At 44.3% G+C, this 20,369-nt stretch overlaps 1 protein-coding gene across 4 annotated transcripts in view; it reads left to right on the forward strand.

Moving 5' to 3' along the window:
• ADCK1 (aarF domain containing kinase 1) overlaps positions 1-20,369 on the forward strand; it is a 131,601-nt gene that overhangs the window by 34,924 nt on the left and 76,308 nt on the right. For all 4 annotated transcript variants that reach the window (XM_066612112.1, XM_066612114.1, XM_066612113.1 and 1 more), the window contains exon 3: positions 9,603-9,806. In XM_066612112.1, coding sequence (XP_066468209.1) covers positions 9,603-9,806 — 204 coding nt within the window. The remainder of the gene's footprint in view (positions 1-9,602; positions 9,807-20,369) is intronic.

The raw sequence follows: 20,369 nt of genomic DNA on the forward strand, positions 1-20,369 counted from the left end.
ATGGCATGACGGGGTAGCTCCTAACGCTGCAAAGTTAGCGCGTCACCCAGGGTGCGTCACCCGGTTTGGCCCGCATCCCCACACCCCCCCTAGCAATGCCAGTGGGTGTGTGCACGGGGAGCCGGGAGTGGAGCTGGGACCCGGTGGTTATGCTGGATCCCAACCCCCGTCCCCGGGGAGAACGGAGCGGCTTTGAGCCGCTCTGCTGTCCTCAGACTTGCGTCACCTCCGGAGGTGGCACAGGTCCGAGGAGACCCATTTGGGCACGCAGCCCTTACCCAGAGGTAAGGGGAAGAGCTTCCCCTTGCCCCTGGCTGAACTGCTGCAGCCAACGAACCTACATTGGATGCAGTGCAAGCCTCCTGGCCTGCCTGTTCCAGCACAGGTTTGAATTGTGCCCTTAGGTATTATTTGATATGACTAATAACTAGAGGTGGGTGAAAATGCTTTTATTTTTTTCACAGGTTTTGGTGTTTTCCAAAGCAGTGTTATGTGTTTTTAATCCAAGGATACATTTTTATAATTTATAATCATGAATTATAATAGCTTTAACAGTGTACTAGGTGGGAGATATAGGTGGTATAGTGTCAGCACATGCAACCCCATACATGTAGCGGTGTTAGAGACTAGTTTTGTTTTTGCAGATTTTGGGTTTTGTTTTTGTTTGTTTTACAAAAATGAGAACTACAGAATGGGGTGTTATGTGTTTTTATTTCATTACCTCACACACACAGACGCACACACAAAACACTTCTACTAATAACTCTGTGAATTGCACCACACCACTCAGAAATTTTCATATAAGTTACATATTGTATAGAGAGCTGCCTTCCATTGAATCGACTGGCATTGTGCTCATCAGTGTTCTCTAGGGCAGCTCTCTGGGGATTCAGCTGGGGCTGCTAAGAAGCCAACCCATGTTTGCACCTTGGTAAAGTGGGAAATGGCCCTTGCAGGTTGGTTTCTGCTCAGACTAGAACTGCAAATGCGTTTGCCACTCCGAGCAGCTGCATTTCTGCATCCTGCTAAATGTGCTTGGCAGGGATGGGCAAGTCCAGCATGTCTTGACTCAAGTGTCAAGGGTCTCCACCCCCACAACTAGACTCGAAAACAGGCAGGTGGACTTTCCGAGTCTCCCAGAGTGGTTTCTTGACTCGATAAGACTTGAGTCACAAGTCTACTACTTATGTAGTAGCTACTGGTGTGTGTGTGTGTGTGTGTGTGTGTGTGTGTGTGTGTGTGTGTGTGAGAGAGAGAGAGAGAGAGAGAGAGAGAGAGAGAGTTCTCTTTAAGCATTCCCTTGCTGTCCCCATCCCATCTGTAAGCAAGCTGGTAGGGAGTGGAATGAACTGCGTGACAGCTGAAACAGAAGCAGCAAGAGGGAGGAGGATCATGTGCAGCAGTTGGGAGGCTTACCACTATGACCCAAACCTTTGCAGCTCTACTCAGAAGTAGTTCCGTTTGTACCAGTTGTTCAATGAGGCTTCCTCCTCCCAAGTACGATTGGAGCCAAAAGGAGCCATGCATTTGGAAAGTGAAATCGGTATGAACTACCTTCCCCCTGGCTTTCCTGCCTCCCCCCCCGACTTCTCCAGCCAATTCTAAGGCAAGAATCCCATTGGACTCTTCCTTCTGTCCTCCCTCATCCAAAGTAAAAAATCAGTCCGCCAATCCATTGTCCAATGATCATCAGTTCCTTCAGAGATGGGCAAGAGAGCCTGCTCCCGCCTCCTTCCCCTTGCGTCCTGCTTGATGCAAAAGCAAAACATTAACCCTTCCCTGTCTCCTGACTGGAACTTCCCTGCTGCTCTCCTGGTGTGAATGATGACCCCATGAGGTCCTTCACATTGCAAAAAAAGGAAGCAAGCATACCCAAACACAGTCAGACTTGAGTCTGCGTGTGTGGGGCCAAGTGCCGAGTCAGTGGCATGAGACTTGAGTCAGTACCTGAGTCATTGACACAGGTGACTTGAGTCTGCACAAGTCCGCGAAAAACACGTGTTTTTGCAACTTGGACTCGAGTCACCTGATTTGAGTTCCCATCTCTGGTGCCTGGCATACAGATACTAAATCTGTCTGTCGTAGAGTGTGTCATGTCCATTCTGACCGTGAAATGAACTTTTGTGAATGTTATTCAGTGAATTGAGTCAGTTTCCACCAAAAAGTCAATAGAATTCCCTGGATAAAACAATGGGGGCAACAAGATGCTGAGTTGGTTTTGGATATGCGAAACGGAGATTCAAGTCCTCTGAATGATAAAGCTTGACTAGATGGCCTTGGACAAGCTACTGTCTTTCAGTCTAACCCTAGGGTATTGTGAACCTAATTCATTTTATCTACCTGAGCCCTAGAACCAAGTGTTGTTTTATAAGTCTAAAAACAAGTTTCCTTTTGTCTGTTTTTCCTAAATTCGTCCAGTTTGTCCCAGCCTCTCATATGCCTACTGCTGACCTCCTTTGTGGTAATCAGCATTGGATATAATATTTAAAACAAGAATATATCACCAATTTATAGAATGACACTGATGGTGATTTTTAGTGTCCTAGTCTACTCATGCATTACTCCAATGTAGCAGTAGGTTGTACTTTGTTGACTGCTGTTATGTACTGAGCAGATGCTTTTGATGAGCTGTCCAGGACGATGTTCGGCTCTTTGTCATGAAGAGCTCAACTCTAATTTAGATTCCATCACTGCATATGAACTGTAGATTGTTCTTTATCCATCCTGTTTAACCTTGAGCTTGACTGTACTGAATTTAATTTGCCTTTATAATTATCCAGTCAGTTGGCTGTTAACATATTTCTGATATTCCTTGAATGGAATCTGGACCTTCCTATGGCTGGTGATTTGATGCTTTTGTGGTATGCTGGGAGATGTAGGAAGAATTCCTTGAGACTGTAGGTACAGTGTGATGCAAGAGAACCTTGCGTTGACAGCCTCTGTAGGGGTGTGCACAGAGGCCTTCCATACATGTGCACCCAGAGGCTGAAGTATGCATGGGATGGGTGAGAGACCAGTACCTGTTGAGGATGGGATGTATCTAAAGAATAGGAATTGGTTGTGCATCAGATGTGCCTTCGTCCTCAAACTTTTAGGTAATGTCGATTCATTTGTTTTTGCATGGTAGACTCAAATTCCACTTGCTCTACCCCACAATTCTCCTTTCCTCCGCACTTCCTGTTCTGCTGTGACCGTTTTCAGTTTCAGGAAGTTTGAGGAAACTGGCACATCACTAGGCAAAGGAGGGCAACATTTGTCACGTGATTTTGGGCACCAAGGGGTCATGGGCTGGCCCTGTGCTAGAGTTAGTAAGAAAGAGAACCCCAGGATGGGAGGGCTTTGCAGATGGGGTCTCAGTACATCTCATTTGAGCTCTGTGGGACAAAGTCTGGCTGCAATTGGGGACACAGCTGAAAAGGGAAGAAAACTAGCTTCTAGGGCTCAAACTATACATGATGCTAGCAGATTCATAACTGAGGGTGCGTCGCCACCCTCTCCCCATGAAATGCGGATGTGGGAGGCAGCAGACTTGATTATCACAGCACTTCCCAGCCGAGGGGAAAGGGTTGATCACCCCTCCTCCAGCATTGCTGCTATAATAAAAAAGGATACCTTTTCTACTTCTTACTCTCCAGAAACTCCCACTGCTCCACAGCAATAAAGCACTCAGGTTTGTTGCTAGCAGTCACATAGCCATGCTATTTAATGCAGCAAGAGAAAAGAGAAGCTTTCAGAAGAATGAGGAAGAAAGAAGGTGTCCTTTTCCCCTCCTGCACCTGCTTCCCACCTCCACCATGTAAGTCCTGGACTTAGCCACTGAGCTCATGTTTCAGGCCGGCTGGAGCCTTGGACAGGAATGCTTCTTTTGGGGGCTGGGGATACACTGCAACACTGCATTGCAGTTCCACTTCTTACATGTCAGAACATACTTCCCACTGCACTGTGCAGGTGTTAAAGGATGAGTGTAGCCCATCTGACAGAATGTTGGAAGACCAAAGTTCAATCCACTCTGGATTCATCTTGTAGTCTTGGCCAAGTAAACCTCTTGCACAATGCAATCCCATGCATGATTACTCAGAAGTAAGCCCCATTGAGTTTGATGGAGCAATCCTAACTTAAGGAGCAATCCTAACCAACTTTCCAGCACCGAGGTAAAGGCAATGCAACTGCGAGATAAGGGAACAAGCATTCTCTTACCTTGAGGAGACCTCCGTGACTGCTCCCCAACTGCAGGATGCTGCATATGCCCCACTGGCACAGCTATGCCAGTGCTGGAAAGTCGGTTAGGATTGCACCCTTACTCTCATAAGATTGGGCCGGCTTTTGGACCTGTAAAATGGGAGCATTCCAGGTTTACAGGATTGCTTTGAGCAATGATGGGATTAGGACTGGAAAGCATTCACAGTAGTAATCAGGTCAATAATAATCTTGTCTCGTATTCCGTGACTATCTTTTATGTCAGCTATGTGATTTCTTGGAGATGACCAACGTGGTGTAATATTTTGGGTTTGGCACTAATGGTTGGCCACATCTAATTTCTCAGTGTCAATGCAACTGTAATAAGGCAACTGGCTTTGTATTTTGGCTTGGTACTTTCTGATCCTCTGATAATGATAAATCATTATCATTTTTCTTTCAGTAGCTGAGTAGTTGCCCCTAGAAATGCAGCCTTTGCTTTCTGAATTGAACCTGGCAGATTGGCTGTTAACTGAAGTGGGTGATGAACTAATAAGATGGAAAAACCATGGGCTGCTGCATGCCACGCTGTAAGGGCCAACCCACAACTTCACAACTCACTGGCCTTGTGAAGCACTCAGCAAACTCAAAGGTCCGGCAGGCCCTCATTAAGCCAGCTCAGCTCAGCTTCTCTGCTTTATAGCACCGGAGCCAGTCTGATAATTTGAGCCCTCCCCCAATTCATATATGGAAAGTGTAGCCACAAATCCTCTTTCCTGTTAATGCCTAAATTCCTGTTTGTTCCTGCTTGTAGAATTGTTAGTACCAAGTTGATGAAATTCTGTGTCTCAGGTTTTTTGAGAGAGAAGGTGAGAGGTGCTATATCCTTTATACAAGGTGACAAACGAAACTGTTTCTGCTCAGCATGTTGACGGTATCCCAATCCACTCCTGACCGAGTGGTAAATTTAATAGGGGTTGAATTTAAAGTCAAAATACTGAAAAAATTGAGAAAGTGTTTGATCAATGGCCATGTTTTTGCATCTTTCTAAGTTCTTTCTAAGGAACTTCATCAAAGGCCGTTTGAAAAGTTCTATTAAATATCTCCTCTTTCCCTCTCTGTACTACTTTGTTAGCATGTCCAAAAACTGTAATAAATTGGAGAGGAAATTATTTTTTCCTTTGGCAAAAGCCATGCTGGTTGTCACATATTGCATTCAGTGAGGTGATTTATAGCTCTCTTGTTAATTATTGTTTCAACTCGTTTATATGTTGCTGAAGTAATTGAGAGACCCGCTGAGGTTCCATGGTTAAAGGATTAAAGAGATGTGCGGTGATGCATAAAATAGTTGGGGCTGAGAGACTTGGGTTCAAGGCCCTGATCAGTTATGAGCTCGCTAAGAGTCTTTGTGGACAGAAATGTAGGTTGGAATAAAATTGCGCAGCCTCTGTTACTGAGCAAGGACATCCTAAGAACTGTGCTGCTTCGGACCAAGGGTCCATTTAGTCCAGCAACCTCTTTCAAACTGTGACTAGATATATGCTTCAGGAAAGCCCACATCAGAGTATGAAGGCAACAGTAGACCCCCACTGACCTTTTCTGTTCCCACCCCACCCCCCCACTCTGCAATTGATATCTGGAGGAATACCACCTCTGAACCTGTGTTTCCTTTACCTGTTGTGGTTGATACTGACTGGCCTGTCCTCCATGCATTTGTCTAATTCCATTTAAAAGCCTTGTGGCAGCAAGTTCTGTATATTAATTTTCTGCTTAAGGCTTTTTTTTTTGTCTGCTCTGAGTTTGTTTGTTTGTGAACTCTAAGTTTAGTACCATGCAAGGGAGAGAACATTTTCTCTCTGTTCATCTTCCTCTTCACCATGCATTATTTAATATAAAGTAGGTAAAGGTTTCCCCTGCACAGTCGTGTCTGATGCTAGGGGGCGGTGCTCATCTCCGTCTCCAAGCCGAGGGAGCCAGTGTTGTCCGAAGACATCTTTTGTGGTCATGTTGCCAGCATGACTAAACACCAAAGCGCATGGAACGCTGTTACATTCTCACCAAAGTGGCACCTATTGATCTACTTGCATTTACATGCTTTTGAACTGCTAGACTGGCAGGAACTGAGGCACATAACAGGAGCTCACCCTGTTCCACAGCACCAGGGTCTCGAACTCCTGGGCTGCCGACTTTCCAGCCGTCAGTCCAGTGTCTTTAACCACTTAAAAGTGGAAAATTAAACCTCCATTTTAATATAATATACCTCTATCATAACTCCCCTTAGTTGTATTCCTGTCCAAGAGTTTTTTAAAAAAAGATGCTCTTCATTCCCCAGTATGTATTAACTTGGGGAGTTGCAGTTTCTTAATTAATTGGAGTTAGAATGATCCATGATAATAAACCATGGTTTTATATTCTTGTTTATTCTAAATCTAGTTAGCAGGAGTAGTGTCAGAGGTTGCCAGGTTGGGGGCAGGTTCATAAGAGGACACCGACAAGACCAACTCCTGAACCTGATGGCTGAGGTAGTGCCCATAGCTCCCCAGGGAGCACCATGCAGGGTTCAGTTCAGACATTTGTTCCAAGGCTTCCAGAGATCTGGCACTGCTGGGTGGTTAATCATAGTACCCCAAATTTATATGTAATAAAAACTGTGGTTTGTTCTTAAAGTGAAAGGCTTCATTTTCTGCCTCTTGTGCGTGAGTGAAGGGGACAGGAGGGGAAGTACGCAAATCCGCAGCTCCTTTAAGCTCATTTAAATAGCATTAAGCCATGGTTTAACATTGCATCTAAACCAGGTCAATATCTATGTTTATACTGATGACCAATATTAGTATTGGTCCAAGCTTCCCGCTTGGAGGCAGGCTGTGCAGCATGGCCTTTCCCAGTTTGAAGAGACACTTGGCCAACAGACTGAGGCAAAGAGGCAAAGAAGGAAGGCCCATAGCCAGGGAGACAGGCCAGGGACAGACTGCACTTGCTCCCAGTGTGGAAGGGATTGTCACTCCCAAATCGGCCTTTTCAGCCACACTAAACACTGTGCCAGAACCACCATTCAGAGCGCGATACCATAGTCTTTCGAGACTGAAGGTTACCAACAAGTAATATTAGTATAAATCCACAGGCATCCCAGAAGACCTAGCTTGCACACATTTCTGAGGGGTGGGAGAATTGCCCTGTAGTAGAACTATCTCTTTGTAGTGAAACCCGGCTAAAAAGCAATTAGGATCTATGCTGCAGACCAGTGGTGTTCCCAGAGGTGGGCACAGTGCTGAGTTTTGCAGGGCGCCTCAATGTGCCATGTAAGCTGCTCCACCCATTCACTGTTGGAGCCATTCTGGGTGCCGAGACCAACGTGGAGGCATCTCTTCCATGTTGCTCTCACCACCAGGAATGGCTCCTGGTGAGGGGGAGAGGCAGCTTACACGGCGCATTGAGGCATCCTGCAAAACTTAGTGCTGTGCCCCCCCCCCGGAATGCCACTGCTGCAACCTTACAAGTAGTAAATACACTATGAGCTTGCATTTTTTTATTAGCAGGTGAATCACGTTGCAATTTGGAGGTGAGCCCTCTGGTTAAGTCTGGTGCAGTCACGCCAGGAGATATTGGCCTGTTGTTTTTGTGTGTTTTCAGTGGCCCTGACCCCCTGGCTGCTTGGAGTGCTCTATGGCTCCTCTCACATGTGATGCTCTCAACGTGGGACTATGATGAATGTGGAGATTTGGGATGGAGGTGGCCTTGTTTTTCTTCTCAGGAGCACCCAGTCTGCCCTTCTTCTTCCCTGAAATGCAGGTTAATTCTGGACCAGCTATAGTTAGCAATGCCCCCCACCTCCGCCTTTTGCTGGCTGCTGATTTTTTTTTCCTCCTCTGCTGGAGACAGTGTCGAGGACAATTATCCAAGCTGCATAAAAGCTGTTTCCCAGTAATGGGCTGAACTCCCTGTACTGTGACAAACTGCCCAGCTGCTCTGGCTCCATCCCTCCCTCTTTGTCCCCCTCCCATCTGCACCCTTTCTCTTCCAGTTTCTCTTGTTTTTTTCTGCCCCTCTTGACACTCCAAAGGAAGAGGCAGAATAAAAACCCAAGTCAAGGAGTCACGTAGAACACCACGCCCTCTGGGGTGATTTGCATGCCTCTGCTGTGCTCATGGTGGTGCTTTGTCTCAGTGGTAGCGTCCTGCTTCTTGTGAAAGTGTTGCTATGAATCAGGAGGTGGATGCTTCCACTTTGCATGCCATTGGTTAGCTCATACCGAGAGGGTTTGCAGAGCCATGCAAACGGCAGCATCGGCTTATTGCCGCCACAAGCACCACAGCTGTGAAGATCAACCACTACTTATACAGGCACAGGAGTGCCTCAATAGTAGAGTGGACAAAAACAGCCTTCCATTATTTTGAGTCTTGAACATTGTAGCAGTCACAAAATCTGAACACTGTCCAATCCTCCTGAAATTTAGCATGGAGTAACTTCTCTACGACACCTCTAAATTTGACTCAAGTCCATTGAGAAATGACAGTTGAAAATCTTACCTGAATACTGAGAACACCCTCCCCTCAATTTTTGATTTTTGTTTGTTTGTTGAGGATAATCAACTTCCCTTTGGATTCATGTTCCTGAAATCGTTTTCAAAAATCATGTTTGTTTGAAGATATGTCTTTTTGTTATGTTGAACAAAACCCATCAAGCATATTTAAATAATTAGCTTTCAAAGGCCTGTTTTCAGGAACCGATTATATGGGCAATAACAGTCCATGGCCATTTGGGAGTTGATACTCTTTGGATCAGTGGTTCTCACACATTTAGCACCAGGACCCACTTTTTGGAATGAGGATCTGTCACAGCCCACCGGAAGTGATGTCATGTCCAGAAGTGACATCATCAAGCAGGAAAAATTTTAACAATCCTGGGCTACAATCTTACCCAAACTTACCCAGGAGTAAGTCCCATTTACTATCATTGTTAAAAGAATATACATAGTAGCTTGTTAAAAGTACAGGTCTGCAACATTTCCCCAAATGCAGTCACATACCATGATAGCATCAAGTCTAATATATTAAAAATAAAACATTGAAATGAATGGGGACCCACCTGAAATGGGCTTGTGACCCACTTAGTGGGTCATGAGCCACAATTTGAGAAACACTGCTTTAGATGATTTTGTTTAGGTGCCATCAACAAACATGGCTGCTGCAAACTTATCGGAGAGTTCTCTGACTTTGAGCAAGAACTCCTTTTGTTCATAAAAGTCAATGCTATTTGTCCAACCTTCCTGAAATTTGGAGCAGACAAACGAGAGGCCAAGATTTGCACTCTCCCCATGTTTGGTCCAGAACTGCAGAAAAATGAGCAAGATGCAACACCTTTCAAACAGAGTTGAAGAAAATGGGTAAAGTTTAGGCAAAGTTTCACAGGACTCTCTTTTTCCACAGGTGCACCTGCGTTCTGCAGAACGTCTCCGAGATCTCTGCTGTGCCAACCGAGGCACTTTTATCAAAGTGGGGCAGCACCTGGGAGCTCTGGACTACCTCTTGCCAGAGGAATACACTCGCACACTCAAGGTGCTGCACAGCCAGGCTCCTCGAAGCACCATGCAGGAGATTGAGCAAGTGATCCGGGAGGACCTGGGCAAAGAGGTACTTGAGACATTGGGCCCTCGTCTGTCAAGCATAAGCGATATATGTGTGTTCTGAGCAGCTGAAGAGATGAGAAATAGTAATCTTGGGATCCTTTTAGGCATTATAGTTACTGTGATGTTACTCCTTTGTCGATTTCTTCTCAAGTTAGCAGTTCTGTTGCATAGATATTGATCTTTCTCAGTGCTCAAACTTCAATATTTTGTCATTGCAAAAATGCAACAACTTTGCCCTAATCACACCTGTTGCTATTATGGTAGCTCTGTGTAATGTTGTGATGTGATTGTCATAGATCTCAGCTGGTTGATGCCTGCTCCATTGCTGGTGAGGCGTTATATCCCTGTCATAAACCTATGAGCGCAATCCTAATCCTTTATGTTGGTACTTTCCAGCACTGGCCAATGGGTGTCACTCACGGAGGCTTCCTCAAAGTAAGGGAATGTTTGTTCCCTTACCTCAGAGTTGCATTGCTCTTATGTCAGTGCTGGAAAGCACTGACATAAAGGATTAGGATTGCGCTCATAGGTTTATGACAGGGATATAACGCCTCACCAGCAATGGAGCAGGCATCAACCAGCTGAGATCTATGACAATGATTGTGCCCTTCGTTATTCTGTTTTATACTTTAAGGGGGCAATCCTAACCCCTGCATTAGGCCTCCATGAGTGACACCCAACTGCAGGATGCAGCACACGTTCCATTGGCACCGCTATGCCAGTGCTGGAAAGTACTGACATAAGGAGTTAGGATTACACCCTAACTTGGTAATTTTCTTTTTCAAACAGCTGACAGAGGAGTTAACTCATGGGAGACTTGTCTTATGAGTAGGGGAGATTGAAAAATAGTTTTATTTTTTTCACAGATTTTGTAATTTGAAAAAAAAATGAAAGAAGCAGAAAACGGTATTATGTGTTTTATTCCAAGTTCTCTTTCTTAGTTCCCATTTTTATTAATTTTAAACACTTTAAAAGTCCCATATCATGTGTTTTAAAAAAGCAGTTTAAAAAAATTGAAAAGTGCATCCCTTTACAACTGTGGTTTAAAAACAGCTTTTCTTACTGTTGTAAAGAGGCAGTCAGCAATTAGAATGTAAAGGACCCCCTGCCTTTGCCTGGCTCAGCTGAAGAATGGAATGATCGCTTGCATGACTGTCTCTCTATAACAGTAAGAAAAGCAGTTTTTAAAACTGTGATTTTAAAGGGATGCATTTTCCCCTTCTCCAGGGATCAGCACATTCCTTCTCATTTGCAGTGGCCATTTGTGTTGAGTCAAATCCATGTATAAAAAATCCGTGTATAACAAGGTTGGAACTGTAATCTATTTTAGTTTCTGGAAAATATCTTCAACACCAAAATGTGATATTTTGTATTTTTATTCAGATATTTTAAAACAAAATGGTGGTGTTTTGTGTTTTTATGTGTTTTTAACAAAAACAAATACCTCTACTTATAAGGCAAGTCTGTAGAGGTTTTCACTTCTCAGTATTGAGAGATAGAAAGTATTTGGAGATAGAAAGATCGTATTTCACATTCAAAGCTATTTGTATTCTTCAGCTTATTCAGAATGGCCAGTTTTCTAGAAAGGGGGGCAGCAGTGGATTGTTGAACCCAGGTTTGCAGGATAGGCATGAGTGGCATAAGCCTAACCCAAAAAAAAAAAAGGCGAAATCTGTCAGGAACCCAATCAATGTATGTGACCAATACCAATTTTGAGTCACTTTCTGGCCACAGGTTAAATCCAGAATATTCATCTGGTTGGCAGCAAAGTTCAGCAATTGCATAGCTAATGAAGTTGAGGACTGCACAGAATTCATGAGTGAATGAGTTTGTCCAAAGTAGGTGCAAGCCAGATGAGTTGGTAGGATTCAGAGGCACATGGGCGTCAGTGAGAGACAGTGAGGTAATATCAGGTAGGAAGTGCAAGACATTGTGGCAAGTTGCATTGCAGCAAAAATGAAACTCAGAATTTACCTGACCTAGCACATCATAGGAGGCCTTTTACCTAATGAGGCTGTGACTGCTCTTGGGTCAGTCACAAGACCTGTTACCACTGAGCTGTAGTTCCCCCTTCTGCCTGAACAGTAGAAGGTAGAACTTCTCTGCTTGTTTCCTGTCCCACAATTTCAGGCAGAGGTATTGTTTCAGCACACCAGGATGCAGTGGCATTAGTATGAATATTTTGGGGCCTAATTAGGGTGTTTCAGTTAGAACGTCCTTTAGGATTTGGGGTTCCTAAGCTTAAAAGGACCTAACAGGAATATTTTAGTTCCTAAGCTTAAAAGGACCTAACAGGAATATTTTAGTTAGTTTTTTGTTGTTGTTGTTGTTGAAACCACTGGCTTAGTTTTTTATTGAACACTGCCAGCTCTTTACATTTGCAAGCCCCCTAATTAACCCCAAATAAAAAAATAAATAAGTCCCTGTAATAACAACATAAATCCTTGCTGCTGCTCTTTGAGACCAAGTAGTAGCATAGACAGCAATGTCATTGTTAACTTTTTGGAGTTGGGAGTTGGATTACCTTTTGGATACTGTGTTGCTTCCCCTGTCTTCCATTATGGTTGTACTTGGAGTCTCCTGGTTGGAGGAATAGGGTGTGAAGAATGGGAATGTGAAGTGTGTTACGTTTGGAGGAACAGTTGCAACAGAAACCAGTAAAGAGGAAGAAAGGGGTGAGGTTTTGCTATACATGAGAATTAGAGAGAAATGTAGGCTGGGCAGGTAGATGGGAACATCCAAGAAATCTGGAGCTGTACAGTAATTTTTCTGGTGGTGGACTCCACATGCAAAAGGCAGATGGTTTCATGTGCTTGTGTCTCTAGGGAAGTGAGTGACATTATTAGAAATGGTGTAGTTTAGGTAGGCAAGCACATATGTGAGTGGGAGGCAAACCTTAAAATAGCCTTTGGTGTTAATATGGGTAGTGGTGGAAAACTGGAAGCTTTAAGAGTGTATGTAGAGGGGTAAGTGTTTTCTAGCCAAGTTCACAAGCTGTTGCCCAGGCTGTAACCCCTCCCACACCGAATTGTGACATCATAATGTCATTCGTAACTGGGGCTTGCTACTGAAACTAAGCAGGGCTGTATCATTTACCTGTAACCCAGTCTGTTTTCTGAACTGAGCTCTCTGTGTGATGCAGTGACATTGAACATAGGAAGCTCGCTGATACTGAGTGAGATCATTGGCCCACCTTGCCCAGTATTTATTCTACCTGGCAGCTGCTTTCCAGGGCCTTTTCAATTCCATACGTAGCTAGTTAAGATGCTGGAGCACCAGAAGCTCTTTCTCTTATTCTCAGGGGCATGAGGAAATGACTATTTTTACAACATAGTAAAGGGCAATATATGTCTGCATGAGGGGTAACTATTCTGTACATTGTTCTTTTATATGGTTTAGGGCTGGGCTTTGGCACTGAAAATATAGTATACATCCCACTGAGCCCTTGCCAAAACAGAGCCTTCCTCAGTATTGTTGATGTCTCTCTCTGAACTGCTCAAGCTCATCCTGAGCTCCCAATAAATGAACAAAGGTAAGGAAACAATGTGTTAAAATGCAAAATGTGATGCCCTGTCTCCACCTGTGTGGCTTCTGCTGGCTTCAGCTTCCGAGACAAGGGCTTTTTCTTCTCTCTTGAATACATTTTCAGCCACCACTGATCCACCCTGGTTTTTTTTTCAGCATTTCAGGAGCTAGACAGAGCCTTCCATGCCTCATTGACTCCCAGCGAGGCAGCTCGAATCCCCTCTCAGCCACTGAGTTTCCTCTTAGCATTACTTCACCTGCATGGGTGGTGCCAGAGTGATATTTAATTTTAAAAAGACAGAAAGAAAATGATAAAGCAGAAGTACTGAAAGAGATAATGAGAAAGAAGAAGCAACTGCCTGAGATAAGGCAGGAGGGGGAATGTGTTATGGTGCTGAATGTGTATGGGCTAAGATGGTCTTGGTGGCTCTGGTGGGTGATCTTGAAGCTGACATGGGGAACTTCTCTGTTGATTCTTTAGGACAGGGCTCTCCAGACCACAGCCTGGGGGCCAAATCCAGCCCACCGCAAGATTTTATCCTGCCTGCAGCAATTTCTTTCTTTTCCAGAGCATTTGCTAATGTTTGATGTTTTTTTACTCATAAATGATTTCTCAATTTAAGCATGGTAGTGTTTCTTTGTAATTGTCACATTTCTCTTTTGTTCAGAATCATATCATGCCTATTACAAAAAGATCCAAGTAAAACTTATTCAATCAATTAAGTTTCATCCGTTCATTTATGAAACTGATTTTTTTTGGGCCTATGAAAATATATAAAATATACGATGTGGCCCTCATTCTGTAAAGCTTGGAGAACCCTGCTTTAGGACCTCTCCATGGTGGATCATATCTTGCTAGATCACAGATAAAAACATCTGGTACTGTGATTTGTTGTAGCCCTTGAGTTACTCTGTTCATGAGGAATTTCCACATAGGGTATCCCAGGCTCGGTTTTATCTGCTTTTTTATATCTTTTGGGAGAGATCATTTGAGGCTTTGGATTTGGGTACCATCACTAATCTGATGACACCCAGTTCTTCTGTGTCATTAACTATGGTAAGCATCCAGGAAGAGCATTCTTGCTTCTAAACCAGTCTGAAGGCCATGGTGTTCTTTGCCTTAATGAACTCAAATAGGCTGAAATAGAATTTAGACAAGGCTCAGATGAAGCTGGTTGGTGAACCCAGGTTTCGGAATGGATTGATCCTGCCTGTGACAGATGGAGAGATAAGTCTTCCATCAGGTTAGGAACTGAGGTACTCCTGGATCCCATCCTGCTCTTAGAAATGGAAGTGTCAGGAGTACCTTCCATTTCATCCTGTTGTGATGGTTGAACCTTTCACCATGTTTCACCCTTTTTGAAGCAATTATGCATTAGCTTTTAGGCTCAATTTAAGGTTCCAGTTCTTACCTTTGAATCCATCATGGCCTGGTTTTTGCATATCAGGGACTACTTTCCCGTATGAGCTGTTATGCCTGTGAGTCAGGCACTACTTAATGTACGTATACCACATGAGTGGGCTTCTGTGGTAAGTAGCAGGATCCATGATGCATTTTTTTCTGAGGCTGTGGAATGACCTCCCTGATGAGGTCTTGATCTGTTCTTCTTTAACAGCCTTCTGGTGGAGACCTACCTTTTCTGAAAGGCTTGTGTTGCTGACCTTTTTAAGTATTATTGCTGCTGCTGTGTCTTACTGTAAGAATTTATATTACTGATTTCCATGATGGTTACAAGCTGCTTCAGAGCTGGAGAGAAGCAGAATGCAACTATATTAAAACAGAAACATTCAAGGGCATTGAGCTAGGGGGATCAATTTAAACTTTGGCAAAGTATGTGACAGTTTTAAAGTTTATTTTTAAGAGTGGATTTTAAGGAACTTTGTGTACAAATACCCTCTTGGGGGTCAAACTCCTTGTTTCTTTTCTAGTCTTGTCTAACTAATTATGGGTAGGGTTTTTTGGGGAGAGGGGAGGGCATTTTAAAATGCATAAAAACACAAAACACTGCCTTTTTGGTGTTAAAACATCCTAATGAAAACACAAAGCATCACATTTTGGTGTTTCATAAGATATTTTCATAAGATATTTTCCAGAAATTAAAATAGATTACTTTTCCAATTAGAAATAATGCTGTGGCTGCATCTGCTGGCACTATATCACCTATATCACCCATCTAGTATATTTGTAAACAGATTATAATTTATAATTTTAATTTATTAAAATGCACCCTTGGAATAAAAACACATAACACCTCAATTTACTATTTTAATCAAGAAATTTTGGTAAAAAATATCACCCCAAAAAACCCCACACCCCTATTTTTGGGCAAGTATTGAGCCCAGTAAGAGCTCTGCACCCTTTTTCTCACGAAAGATCCATCCAGCCAGTTCAGTGGTGCTTAGATGCACCACTACATTTGCAGATACAATGCAAATGTGCACTGCATTTGCATTAACTGCACATACTAAAAGCCTGCTTTTTCACACAAATCTCCCATGCTAGAAAAAGGCACTACCTTTTCAGTGGGAATCCATTCAGGATGAATTTAGTCCATGCATTCACTTATTTAATCTTAAATTTGTAAAATGAATATTTTTAATTAAAAAGTTTTTTTTTCTCTTGTCCCCAATATGGTTAGAGGATAAGTGTTTGCTGCACCAGAGTTTTAAAACTAAGATACGCTCAGGGTCTGTGGTGTCTCAAATAAGGGACACTGATTATGTTTTGTGGAGCTTTAATGATCTGGAATTAAGGACATCTGGCAATCTGAAGAATGAGGATTTTAAAATACTTCTCCTGCTGTTCTGAAAAGCCAGTGCAGAAGCATGGTGCCAAAGAACGATGAAAATCACCATATCTAGAGCGTATCGTTGATCTCATAGGAGGACAAAGAAGCTATAAGCAATGGTAGTTCTTTGCATTTTTTTTGTTCTGTTTTGACCTGCTATGGAATTGCGTTAGAGAGAATCAAGCTTCCTGATGAGGCCAACATATGGGTCAAAGCTAGTGAAGTGTGATTCTGTTCCAAGCAGTGAAACAAGGAGAAACTAGTGTGTTTGTGGGCAAGTGAGAGACAGAGAGTTGGGTCTTGAATACATTGGTGTCCTGCATTGAGTCTTGGTGAGTTTTTTGGAACCTGTGAAGACCATGGGCTGATTAGTGCTGAGGGTGTGAGGAGAACTATGTGATGATCCATGTGCTGATCCCTTAGGATCTAAAAGGACTTGTTTGTAAGGCCCATGAGAAGGGAGTGCAGGGGGTAAATTGTACTCAGACACAGAGTAAAAAGGTGGGCCCAGGAACCAAAGGAGGGGGCCTGATCTCACCAGGCCCATAACAGGGAGATGCAGGGGGTACTTTGTACTTGGGTCCAGGGTCAAAAGGAGGGCCCGGGAGCCAAAGGAGAGGAGTCGGAAATTTCCTGGAATCTCAGAAAATGTTTCCATGTATTGTGTGAAGACTAGCATTCACATTTTGTGTAAGCCTACATAGTTTTATACAGACATGCCCTGTATCCATGCGAGTTCCATTACAGAACCTCCAGTGATTAACTGAAACCGCGGATACTGGGAAATGCGCCCCCACACACTCTGGTGCTCCAGTCCCCTCGCCTCCCGAGGGTCCTCTGATCACAGTAGAGGCCATGCACGTCTGTCCATGGCCTCTACTGGGCTCAGAATGAGCCTGAGAGTAAAAAAAAAAAAGAGTAACTTCCAGGTTTTTTTTTTTTTTTTGTAAAACCAGAAGTGGGGTTTTAAATGTCTTATAAGGCAATAGGAGTCCCTGAGGGCTTCCCCAGGCCTCCTCAGAGGACCCTCCAGAGGCGAGGAGAGAAGAGCTCCCCTCTCATCCAGAAGGAGCATGCCAGGGAGGCACGGGGGGGGGGCAGGGCGTAGACCCAATCCGTGGGTAAGAGAATCCGCAGATACGGGATTTGTGGATATGGGGGCCCCCTCTATATTGTAATTTGTAGAAATTATGAACCAATGATAGTATGAAATTATGACCTAATGGATCCAAATTAAACTTTGTTCCCCCTGATAAAATTCTTCTCAGAGGACCTGCTTGGTTGAATAGAAACTTGCAAACAGCTTCTTAAACTGTTTTGTAGTTTCTGATGCAACATGGTCCTGATGTGATTCCATCATAGAATCTCTGCTCTGCCAACCCTCTGCTTTGATCCACCCAACAGTTTTGGGATGGGGGGGGGTTGCCAAGTTAGCGCAGCTGGTGGAAACTGCACTATGGAAAGATATATAGAATACCTTGCAATTTATGGGCCCTTTCTCCTCTAGTAGGACTCACTGCAGGTCTATGTATGTGCCCAGGCAAGAGGCATGCAGTGGATCGTCCTATATCAGGGGTTCCCAAATGATGGCCTTCAGGCCACATCCAGCTCACGCATGCATGTGTATGTGCATGTGCATAGAGTTTATTTAATTCCCCTGTCCTTAATCTGCATCTTCGCTGATCTCTGGATTCTGGTAGAGAATGAGTTGGATTAGGATTTGTGCTCAGTCCAGCATTTCATGTCTCCCTGGGCCCTGGCACCTACTTTCCTAGGTGCTGGCTATTGTGTGAAAGCACTGATCTGAGAATGAGAGAGAGACGCAGAGGAAAGGAGGGTGGTGTGATTTAGGTTAGCGTTCTATTGTTATGGAGAGTAGACTGTTGTCCCCAGATAACCTTAGAGAGCGCCTGTTCAGAATATATTGTTGCAACCTTGTGACCCTCAGAAACGTGGGCATTTTTCAAAGAGCAACAGAGCCAACAAAGCTTTTGAGAGAAGATTTAAAGAATCTGAAAGGCCTACACTAGGTACTGTGATAAATTCAGATTTACCCCAGTTTATCTAGGCAGGGGGATAATAATGTGAAATCCAAGCACAGTGGCAAATCTTACTGAGGGATAACCAGAGCATTTGAATATTCATCCTTCACCACTTCTAGTCCCTGAATTGGGGCCCGATCCTTAACAGTGCACACTGGCTCACTGCCGGTGCACACTGTTGCAAATGTGCTGCACGTAAGGCACGTTTGTGAGCCCTTACTGCAGGCCCAGTGCCAGAGCTAATCCAGTGCGAGCCTGTGCTGGGCCAGCTCCAGCGCTGGGCCTGCTTTCCACTGCCCGGTGGTTGCCTGGACTGCTGGGTAGCAAAGAGGTGAGTTGGGACGTGGGGGGAGTCAGGGGGAGGTATTCTGGGGCTGGAAGAGGTGGGGGAGCGGACGGCAGGGAGGAGGCGGGATGAAGCGGGGCGGGAAGGGGCGGGACCGGCAGAGCTCAGTTCCACCGAATTCTGAGCCCCTTGTCAGGCTGTGTGGTCTGACATGGGACTCTTGGATTCTGTGCCGCTCCAGAGCCTCTAGAGCTGCTACAGAATTGAGCAGTCCCATTGTGGGACTACTTCCCTTACTCGGGGGAAGGGGACAAAAGTCCCCTTCTCCCATGGATACGGAGGCAGCTGCCTGGGCGGAAAAGGATACCGTGGCTGCCGTTTTTGGCTCTGTGTCAGCCCCGCACTCTAGGAATATCACGATCCCGCTGTTAAACTGCACTGTGAAATGTACAGACTATTTTAAATAAATGCAAATGATTGTCTTTATTTCAGTTTCTACCCTGACATTCCTAGAATTCAGGGCAAGTGCGTATGAACCAGAGATGGGCAGATTTAGTGTGGCTTGACTTAGGCTTGACCCAGACACAGACAGACTCGTGTTTGCACACCTAGGGATTTATTTCTGAGTCAGGGGACTCAGACTTGAGTCAGAGCTGGAGTTGTTGACACATCTGACTCAAGTTCCCATCTCTGGTATGAATATATGAAGCTACTTGATGAAGAGCTAGTCTAGAATATTAAAGCTACTCAGAATGTTGGTCAATGCAGTGATGGGGAGACCTAGATTAAAATCTCTGCTGGATGCTCACTGAGTATCCTTGGTCCTGACCTACCTTACAGGTTTGTTGCAAATATAATATGGAGGCAGGGAAGAACTTTGCATGCTGCCTTGAGCTCTTTGGATGAAGGGCTTGATGAACCAGGTCCTATACTGAGCAAGTGGATCAGTTGTTAGAATTACTATGACACATGTAATTACTACTCCTGCTGAGTGCAGTGATTGGTCCATCTCACTGTTGGCCTGCTTCAGATGACTTGTGGAACTATGGTTTAATTGGCCCACACATGCAAATCCAGGCTTATTCCAAGCATAGTTTTTGAACAAGGCAGGTTGTGAAACTGGGATCCTGGTTTGTACAGAATTTCAGTAAGAACAAACCAAAATTAACCAGATTTGGATGTCACAATCTTGTCTTGCTCTAAATAAGCCATGATTGAAAGTAGTAGCCTTCCTTCCCCCTCATACAAATGAGAAGGAAAATGATGCTTGGGAACATCATGAAGTACTAGGATTAAGTCATGGCTCTACATGATGTTTGAACCAGGCCTTTGTCTTTATGCTAGCAGTTCTTTTTACCACCGTAACCCACTTCATTGGCTGAGGTGGTCATGTCGTTCCCCAGAATGCCTTGTGGAGTCTTGCTTGCACCCCAGAGTGCAAGGCCACAAGGCATTCTGGGATGCAATGCAGCCAATGAAACGGGTTGTGTGCTGGTGCGACCCAGACCTGCAAGGCATTCTAGGACACGAAATACACCTTGTGTCTTCTGGGTAGCACCGGCCACATGATCCACCAAAAATCAGGTTGTGACCCACAGTTTGAGAACCACTGCTCTATGCTGTCAACAGCAATCTAAGGTTTAAAGCAGGTGCCCTGCTACCTGAGAACCTCTAAGTGGACATATGCTTGGTTTAAGACCTTCCCGAGGCATCTTGCTGGCCCCTGTTGGAGGGAGAAGAGGCACACCTCCTGCTACTCCAGCACCCAGGAAGAATCTTAGACCTGGTAAATATGTGAACGGTTATGCCAGCCTTAGCATGTTTGCTTTTCTTCAATTCATCATCAGAGTGTTTCTCCAGTGACTTCACTCCCGATTTCCTTTTCTCCATAAGCCTAAAAAATTTAAAATTTCCCCTATACTAGT

Source organism: Tiliqua scincoides, chromosome 1, assembly GCF_035046505.1.
Source record: "Tiliqua scincoides isolate rTilSci1 chromosome 1, rTilSci1.hap2, whole genome shotgun sequence".
Lineage (NCBI taxonomy): Eukaryota > Metazoa > Chordata > Lepidosauria > Squamata > Scincidae > Tiliqua > Tiliqua scincoides.